A 23,197-nucleotide genomic window follows, 5' to 3' on the forward strand; every position below is an offset into this window, starting at 1 on the left:
CTGATCATTCTCCTTGGAAATCCGTATCGGAGGAAGATTTCATCGATCAATACCATTGCGCATCTTTCTGCGGTTGCTTCTTCCAGGGCAAAGAGTTCAATCCAGCGTGAACATAGGTCTTCTATGATGAAGATCCACGTCTTCCCGTCGCTGGAACGAGGTAAGGGGCCAAATAAATCGAAAGCTATGATTTCAAAACGCTGACTGAGAGCGTGAGTCTGTAAAAGCCCTGCCGGCTTATAGTTGGCTGGTTTGAAACGCTGACACTTGATACAATGTCGTACATAACTATCGATATATTTATGCATTCCGGCCCAGTGATATCTTCTGGCAATAGCTTGATATGTTTTTTCCGCACCGTAATGACCAGCTGTAGCATCATCATGATAAGCCTTTAGTATGTTTGCCCAATCATGCTCAGGGGCTAACAATTTTGCTTCGTCTGAATCAGGGCTATGGCGATATAGAAGACCATTATTGATCAAGTAACCCTTGCTACTCCAATACTGAGCGTTTTCGTTGTCTTTGTAGTCTTCCAAAGCTTTTATTATCTTAGCCAACCTCTCATCCTTAAGCTGCTCAGACCTTACTTCCGCAGGATTTTTGGTAGACATGTCGACTGTAACCATGCAAATGCCACATTCCTCTTTATTATCATCACTGCAAGGTGGCCTAGATAATGTGTCTGCAACCACATTCACGCGTCCTGGAATGTATTTAATGGTTAGGTCGAATGCTTGTAATTGAAGAGCCCATCTAACCAGTCTTCCCGTTGCTGATTTTAACTTCATGAGCCACTGCAATGCTTGGTGGTCAGTTACGATTGTGACAGGTGATCCTTCAATGTAGCCTGCGAATTTGTTGACCGCCCACACGACTGCGAGCGCCTCTCTCTCTGTTGTCGAGTAGTTTCGTTCGGCATTTGTCAGCATGCGGCTGGCATATTCTATAGGATGCTCTTTGTCACCTTCGCCTTGTACAAGCACTGCTCCTATCGCATAGTTACTGGCATCTGCCTTTATAATGTAATCCTTTTTATAATTGGCTTGTTTCAAGACTGGGGGAGAAGCGAGAACGCTCTTCAATTTGTCGTAGGCCGCTTGTTGATCCGCACCCCAAGTCCATTTTGCATTCTTCCTTGTGAGGCGAGTCAGGGGTTCGGCGATATCCGAGAAATTCTTTATGTATCGCCGATACCAAGAGCATGTCTGCAAAAAGGATACTAAATGTTTCAGGTTAGTCGGGGGTGGACGATCTAAGATTGCCGCTGTTTTTGATGGATCAACTTCAAGACCTTCCGGAGTAATCAAATGTCCCAGGTATTTGATTTTGTTGCAAGCAAAACGACATTTTGCTTTATTCACGACGTAATTCAGCTCTCTCATTTTCATGAAAATGTCTCTGAGATCCGATAGGTGTTCTGAGAACGTTTCGGAAAAAATGATCAGATCGTCCAGATACGCCAAAAGTTTAACATGACTGAGGCTAGCACGAAACCTATCGATCAGCCTCTGAAACGTTGCGGGTGCATTGCGTAGTCCAAAAGGCATTCTCCTGAATTGGTACAGCCCAAATGGCGTAATGAATGCTGTCTTCTCTCGGTCAGCCTCGCGCACGCACACTTGCCAATATCCCGCTTGCAGATCTAAAGCTGTCATGAAACGAGTGGGCTTTGCTTCATGGAGGAGATCGTCGATGCGCGGTATAGGATAAGTGTCTGGTACGGTGATTGAATTCAGTCTTCTATAATCTACGCATACCCTTATCGATCCGTTTGGTTTTGGAACCATAACCACCGGAGCTGCCCATGGTGACGTGCAAGGTTCTATAACACCTTCTTTAAGCATGTTTTCGATTTCAACCAGAAGCACTTCCTTGCGTGGTGGGGATAATCTGTACGGGGGCACAGCTATAGGTAAATGGTCTGCCGTATTGATAACATGTTCAATCCCAGTTATCGCTTTTCCTTTTGATACAAACACATCTTCGAACTCATGAATTAGTTCGTCCAGCTGTTGTTGTTGTATATCATCAAGTGCAGATTCCACGTTGACAGAAAATATGCCAACGTCATCAAACAGAGACATGGCCCTTGGAGACAAAACGGGTTCATTCTCTTCAAAGGCCTGAGCTGCATCTCGCAACATGTACTCCATACGTGGAGAGTAACCGTCAAATAAGGTTTCCGCTTCAATTCGCTTTCTTTCCTCCTGTGTTTCAGGCAGATCAACGGGTACGAGTTTGTAGGGTCTAGCAGATTCGCTGGGTACAGCAGCCGTGTTGCTTATTGGAACTTGGACATTATCTTCACTCCATTCTCGGCTACGTTTCCTCGTTCGTTCCGCGCTAATCGGTGCGACTCCAACGTTCTCAGTCGGTTTATTTCCACCTCTGCCTTCCTGGTCATCAAACAAGACGAACCTTTCTTGGTATAACTCAAACTCCTGTCTCGGGTTTTCGGTATAAGACCATGTGTACTGACCAAGATTCAGCATTATCCCTGCCTTCTGGAGGAAGTCGGTGCCCAACAAAGTGCGGTTATCCGTAGATTCCAGAAGAACAATAAAATACGAGCGGTTTATGCGTCCACCGAGTTCGACTTCTGCCTCGAAAGTTAGCACATTCTGCGGTCTTTGAATTCCGTCCGCCAAAGTGACACACAACTTTTCTTCTTGGAATACTTGACCTTTTGCTTGGAGCCTCTTGTACAGGTCGTATGAGGCAATGCTTACTCTAGCGCACGGGTCTACAAAGGCTTTACCGTCGAGTCCATTAATTTTCAAATAAACCATTGGTCTTTGATAGTTTTCAATATAGGCTTGGAAATTGATGGTACAGAAACCCAAACTGCCTTTAATTCCCGCATTGGGTATGGGTTTCTTGGCACATATCTTGCAATTGCTCCTAAAGACGCCAGGAGTTCCGCACCCATAACAGGCCAGTTTTACGTCGGAGGATGTTGCAGGTCTAGCGGATAAGTCGGCTTTTGTTTGATCGTTGCCCTGGTTGCCTTCTCCTTCTAACAACCTTTTGCGTCTTCGACACTCCTCCATAATGTGTCCCGTCTTCTTGCAAAAGAAGCATCTTGGCTTTTTTGTACGGACTGGGTTTATTGTTGAAGTAGGGGCGTGTTGGGCAGGGTTCTCTCCCTTTCCTTGGACTTGCTCTCCGGTAGCTTTCTCCTTAAGTATGGCCTCAACTGCACGTGCCTGTTTACGAAGGTCTTCCAAATCTTCCACCTTTTCTTTACGTATCCGCTCTCTTATTTTTAAATCCAGCAAGCCGTAAACAATGTTGAATTGTTGTTTCTCGTTAAACTTTTCATCATCTGGAAATTGTGAGAAGAGCATTCTCTTACTAGTAATAAACTCATCAGTAGGCATATCATATTCATATTCATATTCATTTATTTCGTAATAGTTATATTACATGTCATATGGAAAATATAATAATACAATAATGGTACTTAAGTACTAAGGGGTTAATTTTAAAGTTAAAAATTCTTCAAAGCTATAGAAAGTGTGTTCGAGTAGCCAGCATTTAAGCCTACTTTTAAAACATTTCAATGATGGCGCGTCAACGATTGATTTAGGCAATCTGTTATACACGGTTGGTCCTGTCACATGAGTCAGTTTGCTGGACTTGGCTAGTCTGTGTCTGACAGGTTGGAGTCTATTCGCGTGCCGTAGCGTTTTTACGGCCTGGTCCCCGCGCAGTCGATACCCGTCAATATGTGTGTATACGTACACAGCAATTTGAAAAATTACGATAGACGGGAGTGTAAGTATTTCCAGCTCAGCAAAATACGGCCTAGCGGACACATCCTGCGGAACGTGTACTATGGCTCGGATCGCCCTTTTTTGCATTCGGAAGGCCCGCTGCCAATCCGCTGCACGCCCCCATAGCTCGGCACCGTACGTCAATATTGAATGCACCGTAGCAAAGTAGCAAGATCGCGCCACATGTCGTGGAACGACACGAGCTACCCGCCACAGCGCAAAACACGCACTCCCTAATTTGCCACATAGCTTCCCTATATGAGGTTCCCAGGTTAAGCTGCGATCCAATTCATAGCCCAGAAATGTGGTAGATGTCATCTGCTCCAGTTTCGTGCTACCCACGTAGGTTGCTATAGGCATCGGTGACTTACCGCCCAGGTGGAAGTGTAGGAAGTGTGTCTTGCTTAGATTTAAAGCTAGGCCGTTGATACCGAACCACTGCGATAACTGAGCTGCGCTCTGGTTCAACCTTTCTTCCAGTTGTTGTAGACTAGGAGCTGTAACGACGCAAGCGACATCATCGGCGTACATCAACACCTCTCCAGCGTCAACAGCCTCGGGTAGGTCGTTTAGAAGCAACGAAAATAAGATATTTGACACCGAGGAGCCCTGAGCCACACCCATAGCAGTGCAAAGCGGGTTAGACCTCACACGACCGCCACAGGCCACCAACACTTGTGACCTTCCTTTCAGAATGTCTGCAAACAGTGCTTGTACCGGGCCTCGTATGCCGTAATGAACCAGCTTGTTACCGAGCACGGAGTGATCAGCAACGTCGAAGGCCTTTGAGAGGTCGCAACACAGCACCGCCACCTGCAAACCACGCTCCCGCGCGTCCATGACGCGTCGCACCACCTCCCTCGCTACTCCGGTTGTCGAACGACCTGCGCGGTATGCATACTGACGGTCAGAGATGGCTTCAGTTGCTTGTAAGAAATTTGTGAGTCTCTCACTCAGTCCATTTTCTAATATTTTGGCGACAGCCGGTATAACTGAAACGGGTCTGTATCCATCAATATTTTCTCTCCTTCCCTTACCTTTAAAGAGCGGCGATATTTTGCTCCTCTTCAAAGACAAAGGAAAAATAGCTTTCTCGCTTACACTAGCTTTCTCGATCACTCTTTCCAAGCAAACTAGAAACCGTTCTGTAGTCCTGTTCAAAGACACATTAATTACACCCGTTCTATAAATGCATATAATGATTAAATTGTAATCTATAAGACGTATAGCGGACACTTCACACAATGGTTCTACTGATAACGCAGTAAACTCCTGCATTTCAACGGCGTTTATGTCGGTTCTTATATATATACAACTACCACCATGTTCTTCCCATTTCCGACAATATTGGGATATTAGAATATACCCGTTTAAGTTAATACATTTTAATGTATCTTCCGTCAACCAATGCTCTGTTAAAGCTAACACGTCACACTTGAGGTCGGAACTGAGAAGAACTTCGAGTTTATCAGTTTTATTATTTAGTGAACACATATTTTGATGGCATACGATAAGTTGTGTAGTAAGTAAACTATTCGAACTAGTGAACGCAAGCGCTGGTGATCTATCACTGGGCGGCTGTGGACAGTTGTGGTACGACCAATGTTGCGCAGGATCCCCGCGCTGCGCGGGGGCGGAAGCGAAACCAGTCCGAGAACCGGACACCTTGTGGCCACGAAGTCGGTGTGGTTAGGAGCGGGTACAAGCTCGCCGGCATTCCGATGACGAATGCAGCGTGCCTATCGGTTCTAATATCTCGTTTCTCGACTACGTAATCGTTACATGGCGAAATCTTGTTTATATAATTTTTAAGCTGTTCTACAGAAGTGTCGGGTTTAAACGACCAAGCTTGAATAAACTTGAGCTTTTCCACTGTTTGGAGGGCTCCGTTATCGGATCCCGTTCCTGAAATTACCGTTGCAGGCTTCGACTTTCGGTTTTTTCGTCGAACATCTTGCCATCCTTCGCAATCTGTTTGATTTAGCCTCGGAGTCCGCAGGTTTTGTGGCCTAGCAATATCGTCATTGCTGGTAGCCACTCGGATAGTTGGTATAGGTGGGATAAGAGACGGCGTAGCATTATTTGCTGCCGGTGTCTTTTTCTTACTTGGGGCGCGGGAGCCGCACGGTGGGGTTGGGGCAGCGGTCCTGCTTGCACGTATAATAGCTCGATACTCTCTCGCGCTCATCGCCGCTGTCAGTTCTGGTTCAGGTGCCGGTGATTGGGCGCTGCTCTCGCATTCGTCGTCATCGTTGTTGTTTGCGCATGCGCTCAGCTTGACGGCGGGCGATGCACACATTGATGTTAGTGTACTTACAGTCGATTTAAGTTCTTCGATTACCTTCTTGTGGTCGTCAAAGAGTTTTTGTTGATTCCTGAGTTTCTGATTTTGGGCTTCAATCAGTGCTGTCTGAGCTGTAATTTTTTCCGTCAATGTTGAGATAGCCTTCATCAAGTCTACCAGAGCCACTTTCGGATCTTGTTTCGCCATTTTTGCCGGTAAAACCATTTAAAATTGCAGTATGTTAGAGAACACGTCTAGTCTCACACGTCACTTCACACGCACTATCTGGTGGTTGGTGGCCTCGGCAGGCTTCTATGTACAGCAAATATGTTTCCTTCTTTGGGGCAAATGTGTCCCTTATTATTGTTTCGAACTCTTCCCATGTATTAACAGTATCCTTAGTGCCTTGCCACCACACTGCCGCTTCTGCGCGGAACACTAGTGGTAATCCCTCTATAGCCTCCTGGTCACTTATCTTGTAAATACCCTTGAAAATGCGGATCGCTGTGAGGAAAGCTTCCAGAGTTTCTCTATCTTTCTTTCCATCATAAGAGGCGTTACAAGTAGCCATTGAGCCTTTCTGTCCATCCCCTACAGCTTTAAGCAGTCGCTGCAACTGTTCTTCCGTCATGTTTACAGCCATCTTTGCCCGTGGGGTCTTCTTCCCAATTACTGGATACGTCGTCTGCCGTCCCGATCTCGAAACTACAAATTTTGGGGCTCTTGTGCCCGCGTTGGACGCCACTATAGTAGTTTTCCGAGGCGTACGGTAAAGTAAACGACGAATACGGTAAAGGAGGATTTATTGTGTGCGTTACAGTGCTTATACTTAAACTAACAGAGCCGTCTAAGGGGACGTTAGGCGTACCGAGCAGCCACCGTAACGAAACCCCAGACTGACACCTACGGTAGTAGTATATGGCGTTCCAACAGCTTGAAAGGCGTCCATATAAGTACTACCGAGTACCTATCCGAAGCTCCAAACTCTGGTTGCTTCTTCTCGTCGCGGGCGAAGCCCGCGGCGGGGAGACGCCCTCGGGGCTATGCCCCCTTGGCGTGGTCGCACTCGCCGCCCGCGGAAGCGGGCGTGGCACGGGGGTGGGACACGGCGGGCGATGATCGCCCCTCCGTGAGCCCGATGGTCAGTCAGTCCGTGGAGCCGCTAGCGAGGTCGAGCCCACCGGGTGGTTCCCCGTTGGGGGAGGCCCAGTGAGCGCCCGTCAGCTAGCGGTGGTGTCAAATCCGGTGAGCTGCTCCGTCGCCGGGGCAGCTGGTGTCGTGTCGGCTGGAGGGGGGGAGAGGACTGCTTCCACTGCCACTGGAAGCGTCAACTCATCCCCGGGGGGTGGCCACGATCCTAACTACTCGGCGGGGAGTAGTGGATGTGGGCAGCCCCGGTCCAGTCCGGTGTTGGTAGTCAGTGCCCACCGGTGAGTTGGCCCAGCAGCGATGCCAGGCCTCCCACGATGATGGGCACTGGGTCAGTCCGTGTGCGGATGGCCGCCAGGATGTCGTGGAGCAGTTGGATTGACTGCTCCAGTACTTCCAGCTTCTCGCTGGAGGAAGCTGGGGGTGCCTCCGCTTGGGGCCTCGCCTTCTTCCCCTTGGGAGGGGCGGCGGCTGCTGTCTCTGTTGACGTAGAGGGCTGCGGCGGGACGGGTACCACGGCGATTGGCTCGGCGGTGGTGGTAGCGGTGGGGGCGGGTGTCGCCCTTTTTCGGGCGCGCCTCTGCCTCTGCGGCTTGGGCCCATTCGGGCCGTTCGCCGCGGCCATGAGCGAGCTCCTCGCTGTCGGTTCGCTGCTCGGGTCCACAGTGGAGGTCACAGGTGCAGCTCTTCTTGCACTGGTCAAGGGCGCGGTGCCTGCCCTTGTGTTGCGCAACTCGCGCGACTTCACAGGGCAAGAAGGGCTGTTGGCTGGGTGTGCACCTCCGCAGTTGCAGCACGTGGCCGGTACCTCCCGGGGTCGCTGGCAGTCCTTCGCTGCGTGGCTTTCGCCACAGCGAACGCAGGCCGCCGGGCGGTGGCAGTTGTGGCTACTGTGCCGAAACTGCTGGCAGCGATGACATTGAGGAGCTCCTTTTCGTCCCCTCCAGGCTTCAACTTTTACACCGGGCATACAGAGGAACTCGGTGGTGGCGTAGATGGACTGGAAGCCCAGTGTCCGCCGGATCTCCACGAAGAAGATTCCGCCCACCCTGCCCTGGATGGGACGGATAAACTGGGGGTCGTAGCCGCGACTGCGCAGCTCCTCCTCCAGTTCGGCGATGTTAGTGTCCATGGGGAGGCCCTTGATGGCCAGCTTCAGGGCGCGTTCCGCCGGGGGGGCGTAGGCGAACCATGAGAGTCCCGTCGCTTTCTCCAGGCCGGCAAGGTAGCGCTGGTAAAGCCGGAACTCTTCATTGGTCTTCGCCATGAAACGCACACCCTTCCCGTACGGGCGCGCGTTGGGGACGTGGCCAAGCACCTCCCGCAGCTTGCGGAAGTGGTGCGGCCAGTCGGGCAGCTGGTCCACCACGATGGGCGGAATCTTCTTACTCGCTGGGGCGAGCGGGGGCTGAAGGCGGACGGGCTTCGGCGACGGTGTGGGCGTCGTCCGGAGGGACGGACGCGGAGGCGCGTGCGGCGGCGAGTCCGGGTTCGTGTTAAGAACTGCCGCGTATGAGCGCGGCGGCGTTGTCTCCATGTCCAGTGAGGGCATGGAGAGTGCGACGGGAGGGGTGATCCTCCTGGCGGGCTGCGGTGGTGGTGGCCGCTGTGGCGGCGTCGTAGTCCTCTTCTCCGCGGGACCTGCTCCCGGGAGTTGGGGCATGGGCAGCGGGAACGGAGACTGCCGAAGTCCTGCGCCGGTGAGGCGCGGTGGGGGCGGCGGAGCGTTGGCGGCGGTAGGCGTGGTGACGGCGCGGGTCCGCACGAAAGTGCGCACCTTGCGCTTCAGTACTCCAGCCATCGGTGGGGCCATTCTTGCCTGTTATGGCCTGGGCGCGATGTTGCGGCTGTCCTCCTGTGCGAAGCCGAGCGGTCTGCTTGGCAGTGCACACACTACCACTCCCTCCCCGGTGAGACCCGCTGGTGGGAGGCCGGGGGTGGGTAGGAGTGATAGCGGTGGCGCCTTTTGGATCCGCGGAGTATTTAGGAGGGTATTTTTGAACAAAAACACCCCCCCAGCTTCTTCTCGTCTGAGGCTGCAGATGTAGGTAGACGGAGAAATTGGCGACTTCCGTGCACGTGTCGGTGGACAGAGCGATCCAAACTCTTTTTTTTGTTGTTGTCTTCTCGACGTCCGCGAAGCGGACGTCGGGGAGGCACCCTCGGGGCTTGGCCCCTTTGGTGCGATAGCTCTCGCCGCCCGCTAAAACGGGCGGGGCACGGGGGCGGGCCACGGTGGGCGAGTTTCGCGCCTCCGAAGGCCCAATTTCTTGTCCGGGATGGTACCGCCGGCGAGTCAGCCCACCGGGTGAGACCCTGTTGAGGGAGGCCCAGTGAGCGACTCCAGCCAGGCGGTACGTGTCTCGTCATAGTAGGTGGCCGGCGAGCTTGACCCGAAGTTTCCAGGTCAGCTCGAGCCGGCGGGGTCAGTCCAGTGAGGTCAGTCCGGTGAGTCCGCCGGCAAGGTCGAAACCGTCAACAATGACGGTTGCCCTCAAACCGGCGGCTTGGGTCAGTCCGTTGCTGGGTAGGTATCCTCGTCGAGCTCCTCCACATCAGCCAGCTCGCGAGGATACGGCTTCCAGTCCGGGGGTCGCGCGTGGTATGGAGCCAGATTTCGTAGGTGCACGAAATCTGACTCGTCCGCGCGCGCGAACATCCCAGTCGAGAGCCTGGAGATAAACTCATCCAAAGTCTCGACTTTTAGGTCCCTCCGAATTACTTCGTTGCGGACGAATCTCGGCGCGTCCGCGATGGTGCGCAACGCCTTGGACTGCTGTGCCCGCAGTCTTTGGCGATGGGTCTCAGAGACCAATGCGTACCACGCGGGGGCGGCATAGGTAAGCCGTGTCCTAATGTACGCCTTATACACGCCGAGCTTCATGCGCAACGGGAGACTCGAGCAAAGAATGGGGCGGAGCAGAGCAGTGGCAGCACCTGCCTGTCCGATCACATTCCTCGCATGCTGGGCCATGGTGAGGTGGCGGTCTATGGTCACACCCAGGTATTTAGCCTGCGAGGACCACCCGATCTCCTCACCATGCAGCGTCAGATTCGGAGGGTGTAGCCGACCACGTCCCACAGTGATCGCTTGGGTTTTCCCCACGTTCACCGTCAATCTCCACTTTGCCAGCCAGGCAGGGAGGGCATCCAAGGTTCGCTGCATCTTCTTCGCGGCGTGCTTGGCGTTCAAGGACGTCGCGAAGAAGGCAGCGTCATCGGCGTAAAGCGCCAGCTTGGACCCTCCCTCCACGGGGATGTCATCCGTGTACCTGGCGTAGCAAACCGGAGATAGGCAGCTACCCTGGGGAACTCCCGCAGCGATCCTTCGGACTTGGGAGAGGGCGCCTTCCACTGCCACCTGGAAGCGCCTATTCTCTAAAAAGGTGGCCACAGTCTTAACGACTCGACGTGGAGTCGTAGACGTGGACAGCTTATATACCAAGCCCGGGTGCCATACGCGATCGAACGCCTTCTCCATATCCAAGAATACCGCTACGGTGGTCTCCCTCTTGTTGAGGGCCGCCGTCATATCGTGCAGTACCCTTGTCAGTTGAAGGGTCGTGGAATGCTCGGCTCGAAAGCCGAATTGTTCCTCGCGTGGCATGATATGTGGGATCATGTGACGCAGAAGAAGTCTCTCAAACACCTTGCTGATGTTCGGTAGCAAGGTGATTGGCCGATAGCTCTCAGGCTTCAGGATATTCTTCCCGGGCTTGGGGAGCATGATAACTCGCCCAAGCTTCCAGCAATCCGGAAAGTGCCCCGTCCGCGTGATGCCATTAAAAATGCGCGTCACCGCTGCGACTGAACGCGGTGGAAGGTGACGCAGCATTTCGTTGGTAATGCCATCCGGGCCGGGGGCCTTCCGGAGCGGAGTCCGTCTTATCGCCCGGAGCACCTGTCCGGGCGTAAAGACGACGGGATCCTCATCAGGGGCTATCGGCTGACCGAAATAGCCCGCTAGATTTCGGGAGACTTCTTCTTCGTCGTGGTCGGCGCCTGGGTTCGGCCGAAATTGGCTCTCCAGACACTCAGCGAAGATTTCCGCTCGATCCTCAGCTCTAAAACGGGGTGTCCCGTCCTGAGCGAGGAGAGGTCGCACTGGTGTCGGCTTCCCGGAGAGCTGTCGACACAGTCTATGGATGCCGGTCCAATCCTCGCCGGCTGAGTCGATAGTGTGTTGCCAAGAGTCGGCGGAGGCACTATCGAGCGCGGCCGAGATCTTCTCGGCCAGCGCATTCAGCCGGGACTTCATGGTGGGGCAACGCGTGGTATTCCACTGCTTGCGGAGTCGCCTCTTTTCCGCGAGCATATTCGCAATATGCTTCGGCGTGGGAGGAGCGGCTCCCGGTTTGGGAGCTTCGAGCGCGGCATGTTGCAATGCCCGCTGGACTGTAGAGGCGAACTCGGTTGCCAACTCGTCGACATCCGTGGGGGTCGAGACTGGTCGCATGGGAGTGTTCTCTACCATGTACTGGCCGAATTTATCCCAGGAGTACTTCCGCCGCGGCGGCAGCAGCCTCGTCCTGGTAGGATGGTTTGAAATAACCATCAGGACTGGTTGATGGTCGGAGCCTGTGTGATAGTCTAACGTCTCAACGGTGGGATCGGGCCGGAGCCCCTTGACCACCGCGAGGTCTATCACATCTGGGAGATGAGCGGGGTTGTGCGGGTAGTGGGTCGGGGTCTCCGGCCCCAGAACCACATACCCGCCCCCGTTGGCGTCATCGAACAGACGTCGTCCATTTGGACAGGTCCACGTGGAATTCCAACCAACGTGCTTGCAGTTCCAGTCACCGGCCGCGATCGTTGGCCCCGGGCTGTCCAGAATTTTCTGAACGTCCGCGAGGACAAGACGCGCCGCCGGCGGCTTATAAACCGCAAACACACGTGTTGGGACGTCTCCGAGAGCGATCTCCACTCCCAGGGCGTAGATCGACTGAAGACCAGCGATAGGTGGCAGAGGCTGGTGCACCAACCTTCTTCTTACCAGGACGGCTAGGCCTCTATAAGCCTGACCGAGGTCACTGAGCTCGTCCTTCCGGTATACGAAGAAGTTGGGGATCTTCAGTCGGTCTGCGCCTCTCAGCTTGGTCTCTGAGATCAGGGCGACATCAATGTTCTGCTCCCTCAAGAGAACACGTAGAAGACCTATCTTTCTAGACAGGCCTTCGGCGTTCCAATGAAGGATTCTTAACGACATAAATTTTATGCCGTTAACAACCTCTTCATCCCGTCCAAAAGCACTGTAACAGGATCGAGATCTTGCTCCAGTGCCTTCAGGACATCTTGGAGTACCCCCATGGCGACCAGTAGTGCCGCCTTCTTGGCGGCGGCTGGATCGCCAGTTCCGGCCGACTTCCCCTTCCCCTGGCTTGGGGCGGGGGGTCGGATGGAGGGGGTTGTCTTTGGAGCAGACGATGTCGCCGGCTCCTTAGGCTGCTGTCGCGGCGGGATTTGGGGCAAGAAGGGACCTTTTCCTTCCCTGCCGCGCCTCCTCTTACGCCGTTTCGTAGGGCCACTCTTCGGGCCGTTGGCCGCCGCCATGAGCGACCCCTGGGCGTTCGACTCGCCTGTGGGCGCGACCAAGACCTTCTTGGTCGCTTGCCCCGAGGAGGTGCGGGCTGTGGTTCCGGCCTTCTTGTTGCGCGCCTCGCGCACGAAGGCCGGGCAGGCCACATGGTTGGCGGGATGTGGCCCACCACAGTTGGCGCAGGTCGCCGGTTGCTCCCTAGGTCTGGGGCAGTCCCTGGCCGCGTGTTCCTCCCCACACCGCACACACGCAATCTTGCGGTGGCACTTGTGCGAGGAGTGGCGGAACTGCTGGCACCGGTGGCACTGCGCCGGTCCCTTTTTGCCCCGCCAGGCCTCTATCTTCACCCCGGGCATGTTGAGGAGTTCCGTGACTCCATAAATGCCCGGGATGGTCGCAGCGTTACGCTCGAGCTGGGCATGGTAAATACACCCGGGTCGTCCGAAACGCGCCTGGATGGCGCGCACGAACTCAGGGGTGTACCCCAGTCGGCGTAACTCGGCCTCAATGAGGGCTGGGTCGGTGTCAACCGGCAGCCCTCGGATGGCAACCTTAAGGTTGCGCTCCGCCGGAAGGGAGTAGGAGAACCACGATATCGTGGTCTCCTTTTCCAGGGCCATCAGGTAGGACTGAATGGTCCTGTACTCCTCCCCTGTGCGCGGGATAAAGCGCACCCCCCGCCCGTATGGTCGGGCGTTAGGGGGGTGTCCGAGCTTCTCCCGGAGGGCTCGGAAGTGCCGAGCCCAGTCCGGGAGTACCTCCACCACCAAAGGGGGGTAACGCTCTCGCTTCGGCGGAGCGGGCTGCGACGCGGGCTTGGCCTGGAGCGGGGAATGTACGTCCCGCTGCGGTATTAGCCGTGGAGAAGTCGCGGGAGGTGTCGAGGCCACAGCCGCGTACGACGGCTGCGTATCCATCGCCTCCGGCGACTGGCGTGGCGCCGGCGTGGGCGCGACCTGTCTCAACCCTCCTCGGAACGGGGGGGGAGATAGGGCTCCGCGCACCGGCAGTCGAAGTGCATGCCTGCCCTCTCCCGAAGACGGGGACTGGGCGGCGAGCACCTTGGCCGGCGGCGGGGACGTCGAGCGGGCCGGGGAGCGGCTCGCGCGAGAGGGGCGCTGCGGCAGCGGGGCTGCTGCTACTAAGTGCAGCGGCGGCGCTGTCCGGCGCGGCGGCGGCGGCCCCAGCTCCGGCATGGAGAGCGGGGGCGTCCGCCGAGGCCCCGGTGACGGGGGGCCCTCGCCCGCGGGGGCGAGGGGCGCGTCGAAGTACGTCTCCCCTGCTCCCGGCGTGGAGGGGGGGGAGGGACGCACTGCGTCACGCGCGGGTTGGCGCAATGACGCCAGGGTCTCCCGCAGGTGCGGAATCCCAAGTAGGGAAGCCGCCGCGCTCCTGCGGAAGACCCTGGGGCGCTTAGGGCGCCGTTTGGGGAGGGAGGGGGGCGGCATGACCCCCCACCACCCCAATTGACGATTCACCCGGCGGCGGAGTCAGAACTCCTTTCCCGCCGGGGGAACAACCGGGGGACACCTGGCGCACCAGGCGTCCCCAGCCCGCTGGGCAAAGACCTCCCGACCTCTCGGAAGCCGACCGACACCCAATCTTACCCGTGCCAGGCGATCGGTCCCGCCGGCTTCCCTCCCGGCCTAACCACACCCGGCAGACCAGTGCCGAAGTGTGGGGTTCCGGGAGCTCACCGGCACTTAGTCGCGACCACCTGTCGCGGGTCGGGGGGCCGAGCCGGACCTAACGAGCCCTAACCTCGAACTTTGTCGAGGGGTTTCGGAAGGGGGGAGATGCCCGCCACTTCCACGAACACTAAGTACGAGCGTGCGCAGACAGCTGAAGTGCGTGCGGAAATTGCAACTCCGACTATCGTTTACCGATCCAAACTCGTCGGTTGCTTCTTCTCGTCGCGGGCGAAGCCCGCGGCGGGGAGACGTCCTCGGGGCTGTGCCCCCTTGACGTGGCCTCAGTCGCCGCCCGCAGAAACGGGCGTGGCACGTGGGTGGGACACGGCGGGCGATGATCGCCCCTCCGTGAGCCCGATGGTGAGTCTTGTCCGAGGTGCCGCCAGCGAGGTCGAGCCCACCGGGTGGTTCCCCGTTGGGGGAGGCCCAGTGAGCGCCCGTCAGCTGGCGGTGGTGTCAATCCGGTGAAGCTGCTCCGTCGCCGGGGCAGCTGGTGTCGAGTCGGCTGGAGGGATCGCCTGGCACGGGTAAGATTGGGTGTCGGTCGGCTTCCGAGAGGTCGGGAGGTCTTTGCCCAGCGGGCTGGGGACGCCTGGTGCGCCAGGTGTCCCCCGGTTGTTTCCCCGGCGGGAAAGGAGTTCTGACTCCGCCGCCGGGTGAATCGTCAATTGGGGTGGTGGGGGGTCATGCCGCCCCCCTCCCTCCCCAAACGGCGCCCTAAGCGCCCCAGGGTCTTCCGCAGGAGCGCGGCGGCTTCCCTACTTGGGATTCCGCACCTGCGGGAGACCCTGGCGTCATTGCGCCAACCCGCGCGTGACGCAGTGCGTCCCTCCCCCCCCTCCACGCCGGGAGCAGGGGAGACGTACTTCGACGCGCCCCTCGCCCCCGCGGGCGAGGGCCCCCCGTCACCGGGGCCTCGGCGGCTTCCCTCCCGGCCTAACCACACCCGGCTATCTAGGGGCTCATTAGCCACCAGAAACACCCCCATGTATGTTCAGCGATTATTTACGGTTTAGGAGATCTGACCCATTTTACACCTTTTTCTTGATTTTCTATCTTACTTCAGAAATCATCATTTTGTCGCTATCCCTTTTTTAATAATTCAATTTTTTTCTTTCTAATTTCTAATTATTTTGCTTCATAACTATACCTAAGGATGTGTATCGCTAGGTAAACAGTCGAATGAAAGATAAAAAGTCATTGGAAGTTGGAATTCAAAGTGAGAATTCGTCTAAATTGTTACAGTTGTTAAAACTTCGCCGAAGAATAATAAACACATGAGATTGTCATGAACCCTGAAAGTGTTTTTAAAAACTGTTCCATTTAATAGGCTTTTAGACACATCCAAAAAAGTACCCTTAATAGGGTCATCATCATCAGCCGTATGACGCCCACTGCTGGGCATAGGCCTCTCCCAAGGATCTCCACGACGATCGGTCCTGCGCTGCCCGCATCCAGCGGCTTCCCGCGACCTCCTGGGCATAAAACTAAGTAATTAGCCCTCAAAGATTTTAAGACAGAAAGATTTTATTTTAGTATCTCATAGTATGTATGTAGTAACGGTTTGGGGATACCCAAACTTTTTCCTTCATTACAATATGAATACCAAAAGTGACTGCAAGTTTTGTCTTCAGACTGTTGCTATGTCTACCCTGTTAGCGATTATGAGCGTGATTTTTTTTACCCACGACGGAACGGAGCAGGTAATGCGTTTAGGGTGAGAGATGTTTGTGTGTGCGTTTGTGCAAAGAAATGTTATTAATTATCTTCTAAACTAATAATCCGATTTTGATGCGGTTTTCAATAACGGGTTTGTGTTTGATGAGTTCATGTTATTAGACAAGTGTCATGTCTGTAACTCACTAGGGGGCGCCACAATATTAGTGTTTAGAACAAATATTATCCGAAACGCCTGTTCAATTTATAATAGCAATTTATTTGCAATAGTTTTTATTAGTTAATTGTTTTTGACAGGCGTTTTTTTTTCCGGTTCCATTGATTACACGTAATTACGTCGAACACGGTGCTGTTTCATTGCTACCTAAATCCCTTAAAAATCAGCATTGACATGCCTTTTTGCCTGATGGCATATTCATGGTCCTTCGAGCCAGATTTCAGAGAAGATCCCAGATCACAATCAATAAATTGTAGATAAATTAATACGAAGTGATTGGCGAAGATTAAAGAAAAATCAAGATCGACTATAAGTGGCACGTGGATTGTGTGGTCAAGTGAATCAAATTCATCCAATTAATCCTCATTTAATTCATAAAGTTGAACCCATCACTCAATAATCAGGTAGTATTAAGTAAACAGCCTCCGTGGTCTAGTGGTTAGAGCGTTAGGCTCACGATCTGGTGTTCCGGGTTCGATTCCCGATGGGGACATTGTCGAAATCACTTTGTGAGACTGTCCTTTGTTTGGTAAGGACTTTTCAGGCTTGAATCACCTGATTGTCCGAAAAAGTAAGATGATTCTGTGCTTCGGAGGGCACGTTAAGCCGTTGGTCCCGGCTATTAGCCGTAAAAACACCTCCACCAACCCGCAGTGGAGCAGCGTGATGGAGTATGCTCCATACCCCCTCCGGTTGATTGAGGGGAGGCCTGTGCCCAGCAGTGGGACGTATATAGGCAGTTTATGTATGTTATGTATTAAGTAAAGCAAAGTGTTGTTAATTACGGTTAGTATAATTTTAATTACATTTATTACCCACGACGGAACGGAGCATTTATATGCGTTTAGGGTGAGAGATGTTTGTGTGTGCGTTTGTGCAAAGTAATGTTACCACCTATCTTTTAAACTAATGATCCGATTTTGAGGCGGTTTTCAATAGCGGGTTTGTGTTTGATGAATTCATGTTCTTAGACAGGTGTCATGGCTGTAACTCACTAGGGGCGCCACAATATTAGTGCAAAACAATGTTGCAATATAATCAAAACGAAATGTCCGATTACAATTCTGTTTTCGGCAATGTGTACGTGGTAGCTTATTGCATGTTCCCAAATAATAAAAATTACGTCTTTAACTCACTAGAGGGTGCTACAATATTAGTGAAAAATAGTATTGCAATAATATTAAAACGAATTGTCCGATTTCAATGCGGTTTTCAGCAATGGGTTCGTAGTTGAATGGTGCATGGTCTAAGATAAGTCTTATGATATTAACTCACTAGGAGGCGCTGCTATATTAGTGTGAAACGTTTATATTGCAATATTATTAAAATTAAAACGTATTGTCTGATTTCAATGCGGATTTCAGGAATGAGTTCGTGGGTGATTGGTGCATGTTCTCAGATGAGTGTTATAGAGGTAACTTTAAACAGAAAGCAACTGTATAATATATAATAAGGGACTTAATATTATGTGGTAGGATGAATCACACTTATTGTTTTGCGAGATCTTACCTACACATTATATAGATTATGATTCGTATATGCTCTCTAAAAAGTCTGAAATAAAATTAAGCAAAATTAAAAATTTTGAAAAAACCCACGACGGTAAAAATCTCATCGAAAAAGAATAAAATAACTCAAAACCCCCGACTTAACCCAATTATTATGTAACGAAATATTATATTAGACTTAAAAATACTTTCTAAAAAGAGTTGATATCTCGAGACATCGGTAATAGATATACTTAAGTACCTAAACAATGAATATGGATGTTTACAGTTTTTTCCTAACGTGTCTGTTTCTCGAAAATATACTTAAATGTAGCGATAATAATTTTACCATAATACATAACCGAGAAATATCCGTCGGGGGCTGCCTTTTCTATATGAAATTTCAACAAAAATTTAATCATACTCATAAGTGTATTTTATGTCGTCGTTAAACATCTACAATTCTTCAATAATTGTATTCACGTCACTAGAAAAACTTTCGCTGGGTTAATGGCAGCCCCCGACGGATATTCCTCGGTTATGTATTATGGTAAAATTATTATCGCTACATTTAAGTATATTTTCGAGAAACAGACACGTTAGGAAAAAACTGTAAACATCCATATTCATTGTTTAGGTACTTAAGTATATCTATTACCGATGTCTCGAGATATCAACTCTTTTTAGAAAGTATTTTTAAGTCTAATATAATATTTCGTTACATAATAATTGGGTTAAGTCGGGGGTTTTGAGTTATTTTATTCTTTTTCGATGAGATTTTTACCGTCGTGGGTTTTTTCAAAATTTTTAATTTTGCTTAATTTTATGGGTATAAATAATGACCCTTGTTGTTATTATTACACCCAGGCACACCACATCTTCTATCCATTATTATTCTGATAAAGTACCCAATTTCTATTAAAAAAAAAGAAACATCAGACTATATTTGATATCTGAATCAGATACGTGTAAAAATGATATTGCTTCTCTTTATTTTGATCAGAATAATAATGGATAGAAGATGTGGTGTGCCTGGGTGTAATAATAACAACAAGGGTCATTATTTATACCCAAAAACAAAGATAAAAGAAACACTGGCCCCGATTCCTGCAGACACCGCCTAATTTTATTTTAAGTTATATCCGTCATTTTCATATCCGTCGAAAAGGAAAGGGACGGATGATTCACAGCTCTTAATTTTAGGAAGAATGAGTAAATGAATGTGTCGGGTTATTGACTGATGTAAAATTTTTAGACGGTTGGTTTAGATTTGTGCTTAAAGTTGACGTGTGTTCCATAAATTTTATGCTTGTCGATTACCCGTCCCTTTCCTTTTCGGCGGATAAGAAAATGACAGATATAACTTAAAATAAAATTAGATGGTATTTACAGGAATTAGCACCATTATGTCTGTTATTCATGAAATTAGAAGGTAACCGAAGGGAAATCTGTACAGCGCCATCCGTAATTATTTTTAATTCCATTGGGGAAGGGGGTTGCGTGGAAAGTCCCTCATAATTACGTTGGAGTTTGACAACGCCATCTATATTTTTTTGGGGATCGTGATCTGAAAGGTCCTTCATTGAAAAATAAATTGAAAATAATCGCAGTTTTAGGCCACGTTTATTTTCTTTAGGCGATTTTGGGCTACATCACAAAAATAAACTTAGGCGAATTTAGGCTACTTTACGACAAATTTTCGGCGATTTGGAAGGGCCTGGACCTCGTAACACTGTTTGTTAGTCTCATGAAAAAAAAAAGTAAATTCGTACCCAAACCGTTGGCGCGAAAAAGTGACAAGCGTTTTTTCACTTGTATTTCAAGATTTCCAAAGGTAAGTCGATTTTGTTATTAATAATTTAATAATTATTTATAAATATTTAGGTATATGATAAGGTTAGTACCTTATTGTAAAAAAGTTAGCCATATAAACATAATTATTACAATAATGTAATATCTTTAACTTTCTGTACCGATTTTCTCTTTTTCACATAATGAAAGTGAAAAAATTTAAAGGTAAATAACCAACCTACCTACTTAAAAGCTATAATTCTTATTTTATTATCTATTAGATAAACACAAATAGTACAGAAGTGGTTTGTTTACAGATGAAGCGTTCAAGCGTCCAAATTCCATCGTGCTCTACAATGCGTCGCCGTCGCGTCGACGACGAGCCTGCTGCAACCTGCATCGGTGCCGGTAAGTATTTAGATTATAACGAGCTTAATACGTTTATTGTTTTTAGTTTTTAACGAATTTAACGTACCTAATATAGTATTTGGCTGTATGGGTTATGTTGCCTTTGCCTGTCCTATGGACAAAATAACAAAAAAAAAAACTAAACATGGTCTTATGGTCTCGTTGCAAATACGTCAGACATGGCTGTATGGGCATAGTTCCCTTTGCCTTACCCTTCGGGGAAAACCAAAACAAAAAAAAATAAATGGTCTCGTTGCCGAGAAGTTCTCTTGATAATTTCTGCTACCTACCTACTTTGTTAGAATTTGTAGCTTACAAGTTCATCGAGTAGTGCGAGAGCGTCGACATTCTACTGTAAAAACTTCCAGAGCCATTGTGTGTTTTGGATAGAGCCGATATGATAAAAAGTTTGTGGATAATGTTCGTTGATAAATTGCAATGTAAGTAACATACAATCAAATAACACTGTTATTATATATGACACTGTTATTATATAGTTATTTATTTATAGGTGTTAATGCTATAGGATGCTGCTTACTTGTTCTGTACTGAGGCGAAGTAATCACAACACACTATTCACTTTAACTGTTTATTGCAATCAATCGAACAAAGAACAACAACTGGCACAAGTAAATAATATTTGATAACTAGCAATTATTAGCGAGCGGCGGTAGACGTAAGACTGGTGCGGCGACTCGCTGGCCGGTTCCGCGCCGCACATACCTACAATTATGTTACGGTTCAAGTACAATAAATGACAATGTTGCAGTTAGACTCAAGCAAATGATAATTTGTGATTTACTATTTTAGTATTTGTTAAAGAGTAAGTGTAAATTGTTAATTGTGTGAATTGTATACAATACTATGGGTAAGTATATTACGTTGAAATATATTGATTGGTATTAGATTTACAATAGTAACAGACTGTTTAGCTTTTGAAATGACCTTAAAGAAAAAAGATTTAGTTACCAGGATTGCAAGATGGATTATGCTTCTGCAAGAATTCAACTATAAAGTGGAACACCGAGCAGGCTCGAGGATGCGACATGTGGACGCTTTAAGTAGAAACCCATATGTTGGACTGATGGTAAACAGTATTCACAATCAACTAAGAGAAGCTCAAGATCAAGATGAAGGATTAAAAGCTATAAAGGACATTTTGAAAGGCGGTACCTACAAGGATTATTGGGTAGAAAATAACATTCTTTTCAAAGGAGATCAAAGACTTATGGTTGTGCCCCAAAGTATGGAAAAGCAAATTTTTAAGAATACACATAGCAATGGACATTTCTCTAGCAAGAAGATGAAGGAGTTGATTAACAAGGATTTTTTTTATTTCAGATGTGGACAAGAAGATTAATGATTACCTGTTGACATGCATCCCTTGCATTCTAGCATCAAGAAAAAGTGGAAGGCAGGAAGGATACCTAAACCCTATTGAGAAGGAAGCATTACCATTACAAACTTTACATGTGGACCACATTGGACCACTGACCGCAACCCAGAAACAGTATAACCATATTCTCACTGTAGTAGATGCCTTTACAAAATTTGTTTGGTTATTTCCTACTAAGTCAACCACTAGTAAGGAGACATTGTCGAAACTCTACATTTTACAACAAATGTTTGGAAACCCAGATAGAATTATTTCAGATAAGGGGACTGCATTTACAAGCCAGGATTTTAAGAAGTACTGTGAAGATGAAAAGATTGAACACATTCAAGTTACCACTGGAGTGCCACGTGGGAATGGACAAGTGGAGCGCATCCATCGTACCATTATACCGGTATTGACCAAGTTATGTGTACAAGATCAAGGCTTATGGTACCGGCATGTTAGTAGAGTACAGCGAGCACTTAACAGTACATATCAGAGAAGTATAAATACTACACCTTTTAATCTACTTATTGGAAGGAAAATGAAAAATAAGGAAGACATAGAACTACAATTAATGTTACAACAAGAAAGTGCAGAGATGTATAATGAAGATAGAGAAGGATTAAGAAGGAAAGCAAAGGAACAAATTCAAAAGGTACAGGAAGAGAATAAGAAGCAATATAATAGGAAAAGAAAGGAGAGTAAGAAATATGAAGAAGGAGACTTGGTGGCAATTAAGAGGACACAATTTGGACCAGGACTAAAATTAAAACCTAAATATTTGGGACCATATAGGATAACTAAAGTGAAGAGGAATGACAGGTACAATGTTGAGAAAGCTGACAGCTCTGCAGAAGGTCCTATTGTCACATCTACTTGTGCAGAATACATGAAGAAGTGGCCCATTCCTGCAGAATAGGTATTATTTCTTTGTCTATTTGTTTTACCTGTTTCAGGAGTCTTGTTTTCTACTTACCTGAGGCTCTGCCTACCCTGATAGTCATTGCGACTAGATCTGTCTGAACTAACTGGCTGTTATGTTGCTATTGTTGGTGGTGACAAACGACTGTGAGACATTCCATCTTTGAGAGCACAATAATTGAGTATGTTTGTGTACCTATACATTTTATGTTTTGTTTATACCTAAATAATTTAGTCATGTTTAAGATTTTAAGTCCTTAAGTTTCACTTATGTTGTATGTTGTAACAATCACAATTTCTTTTTTTTTATTTTACTTTTGTTATGTTTACTCATTTCTTTACAAGGATAACAATTGACTTTTGTTTTGTTTACATATGTTTTATGAAGATAACAATTTACTTTTGTTTTGCTTACTTATGTTGTAGGAGAATAACAATTTACTTTTGTTTTGCTTACTTATGTTGTAGAAGAATAACAACTTACTTTTGTTTTGCTTACTTATGTTGTATGAAAATTTAAATAATTTACTTTTGTTTCGTTTACTTATAGACACCTGTAGTGTTATTAAAAGGTAATTATTATTGATCTAGTTGACTCTTTCCTTTGTAAGAAACGGGATAGTGTTAGGGATATGTTGCAAATGTGTAATTTAAATTCAAACCGAATTGTAGTGTTGTAAAACAGTTTATTGTAAAGTAGGGTTGTAGACATTTGTATTACAGTACTTCAGCAGGATAGCCGAGCTGTAGGATTTTGGAATTCCACGAAACGAATGTATCTAAAAGAGGTCTATAATATTTTTTTTGTCTATGGCAATGTGCTAGATTTATCTATGAGTGGCGTGACTTTGACTTTTTCTGGGAATGGCGAAACGATTA

General features: G+C 49.0%; 2 protein-coding genes across 3 annotated transcripts in view; both read right to left on the reverse strand.

Annotated features, from left to right (window-relative positions):
- Nucleotides 1–20,681, reverse strand: part of LOC126381459 (uncharacterized) — a 197,786-nt gene extending 177,105 nt beyond the window's left edge. The window contains exons 1-2 of one of the 2 annotated variants that reach the window (XM_050030936.1): nt 20,232–20,534; nt 20,087–20,131 (exon numbers count right to left, since the gene is read on the reverse strand). The gene's annotated coding sequence lies outside the window, so the exon portion shown is untranslated. Of the gene's footprint in view, nt 1–20,086; nt 20,132–20,231; nt 20,535–20,557 lie in introns of those variants that run through there. The other variant, XM_050030935.1, reaches the window with a different exon arrangement.
- LOC126381454 (activity-regulated cytoskeleton associated protein 2-like) lies at nt 6,305–6,706 on the reverse strand. The gene has a single exon (XM_050030929.1). It carries the CDS (start codon nt 6,704–6,706, stop codon nt 6,305–6,307), a length of 402 nt encoding a protein of 133 aa, XP_049886886.1.
- Nucleotides 20,682–23,197: the final 2,516 nt, after the last annotated feature.

Source organism: Pectinophora gossypiella, unplaced genomic scaffold (genome assembly GCF_024362695.1).
Source record: "Pectinophora gossypiella unplaced genomic scaffold, ilPecGoss1.1 Pgos_55, whole genome shotgun sequence".
NCBI classification, from domain to species: Eukaryota; Metazoa; Arthropoda; class Insecta; order Lepidoptera; family Gelechiidae; genus Pectinophora; species Pectinophora gossypiella.

Bases quoted from the DNA above. Each gene is read 5' to 3' on its own strand.
- LOC126381454 (XM_050030929.1), bottom strand. From the start codon at position 6,706: ATGGCTGTAAACATGACGGAAGAACAGTTGCAGCGACTGCTTAAAGCT.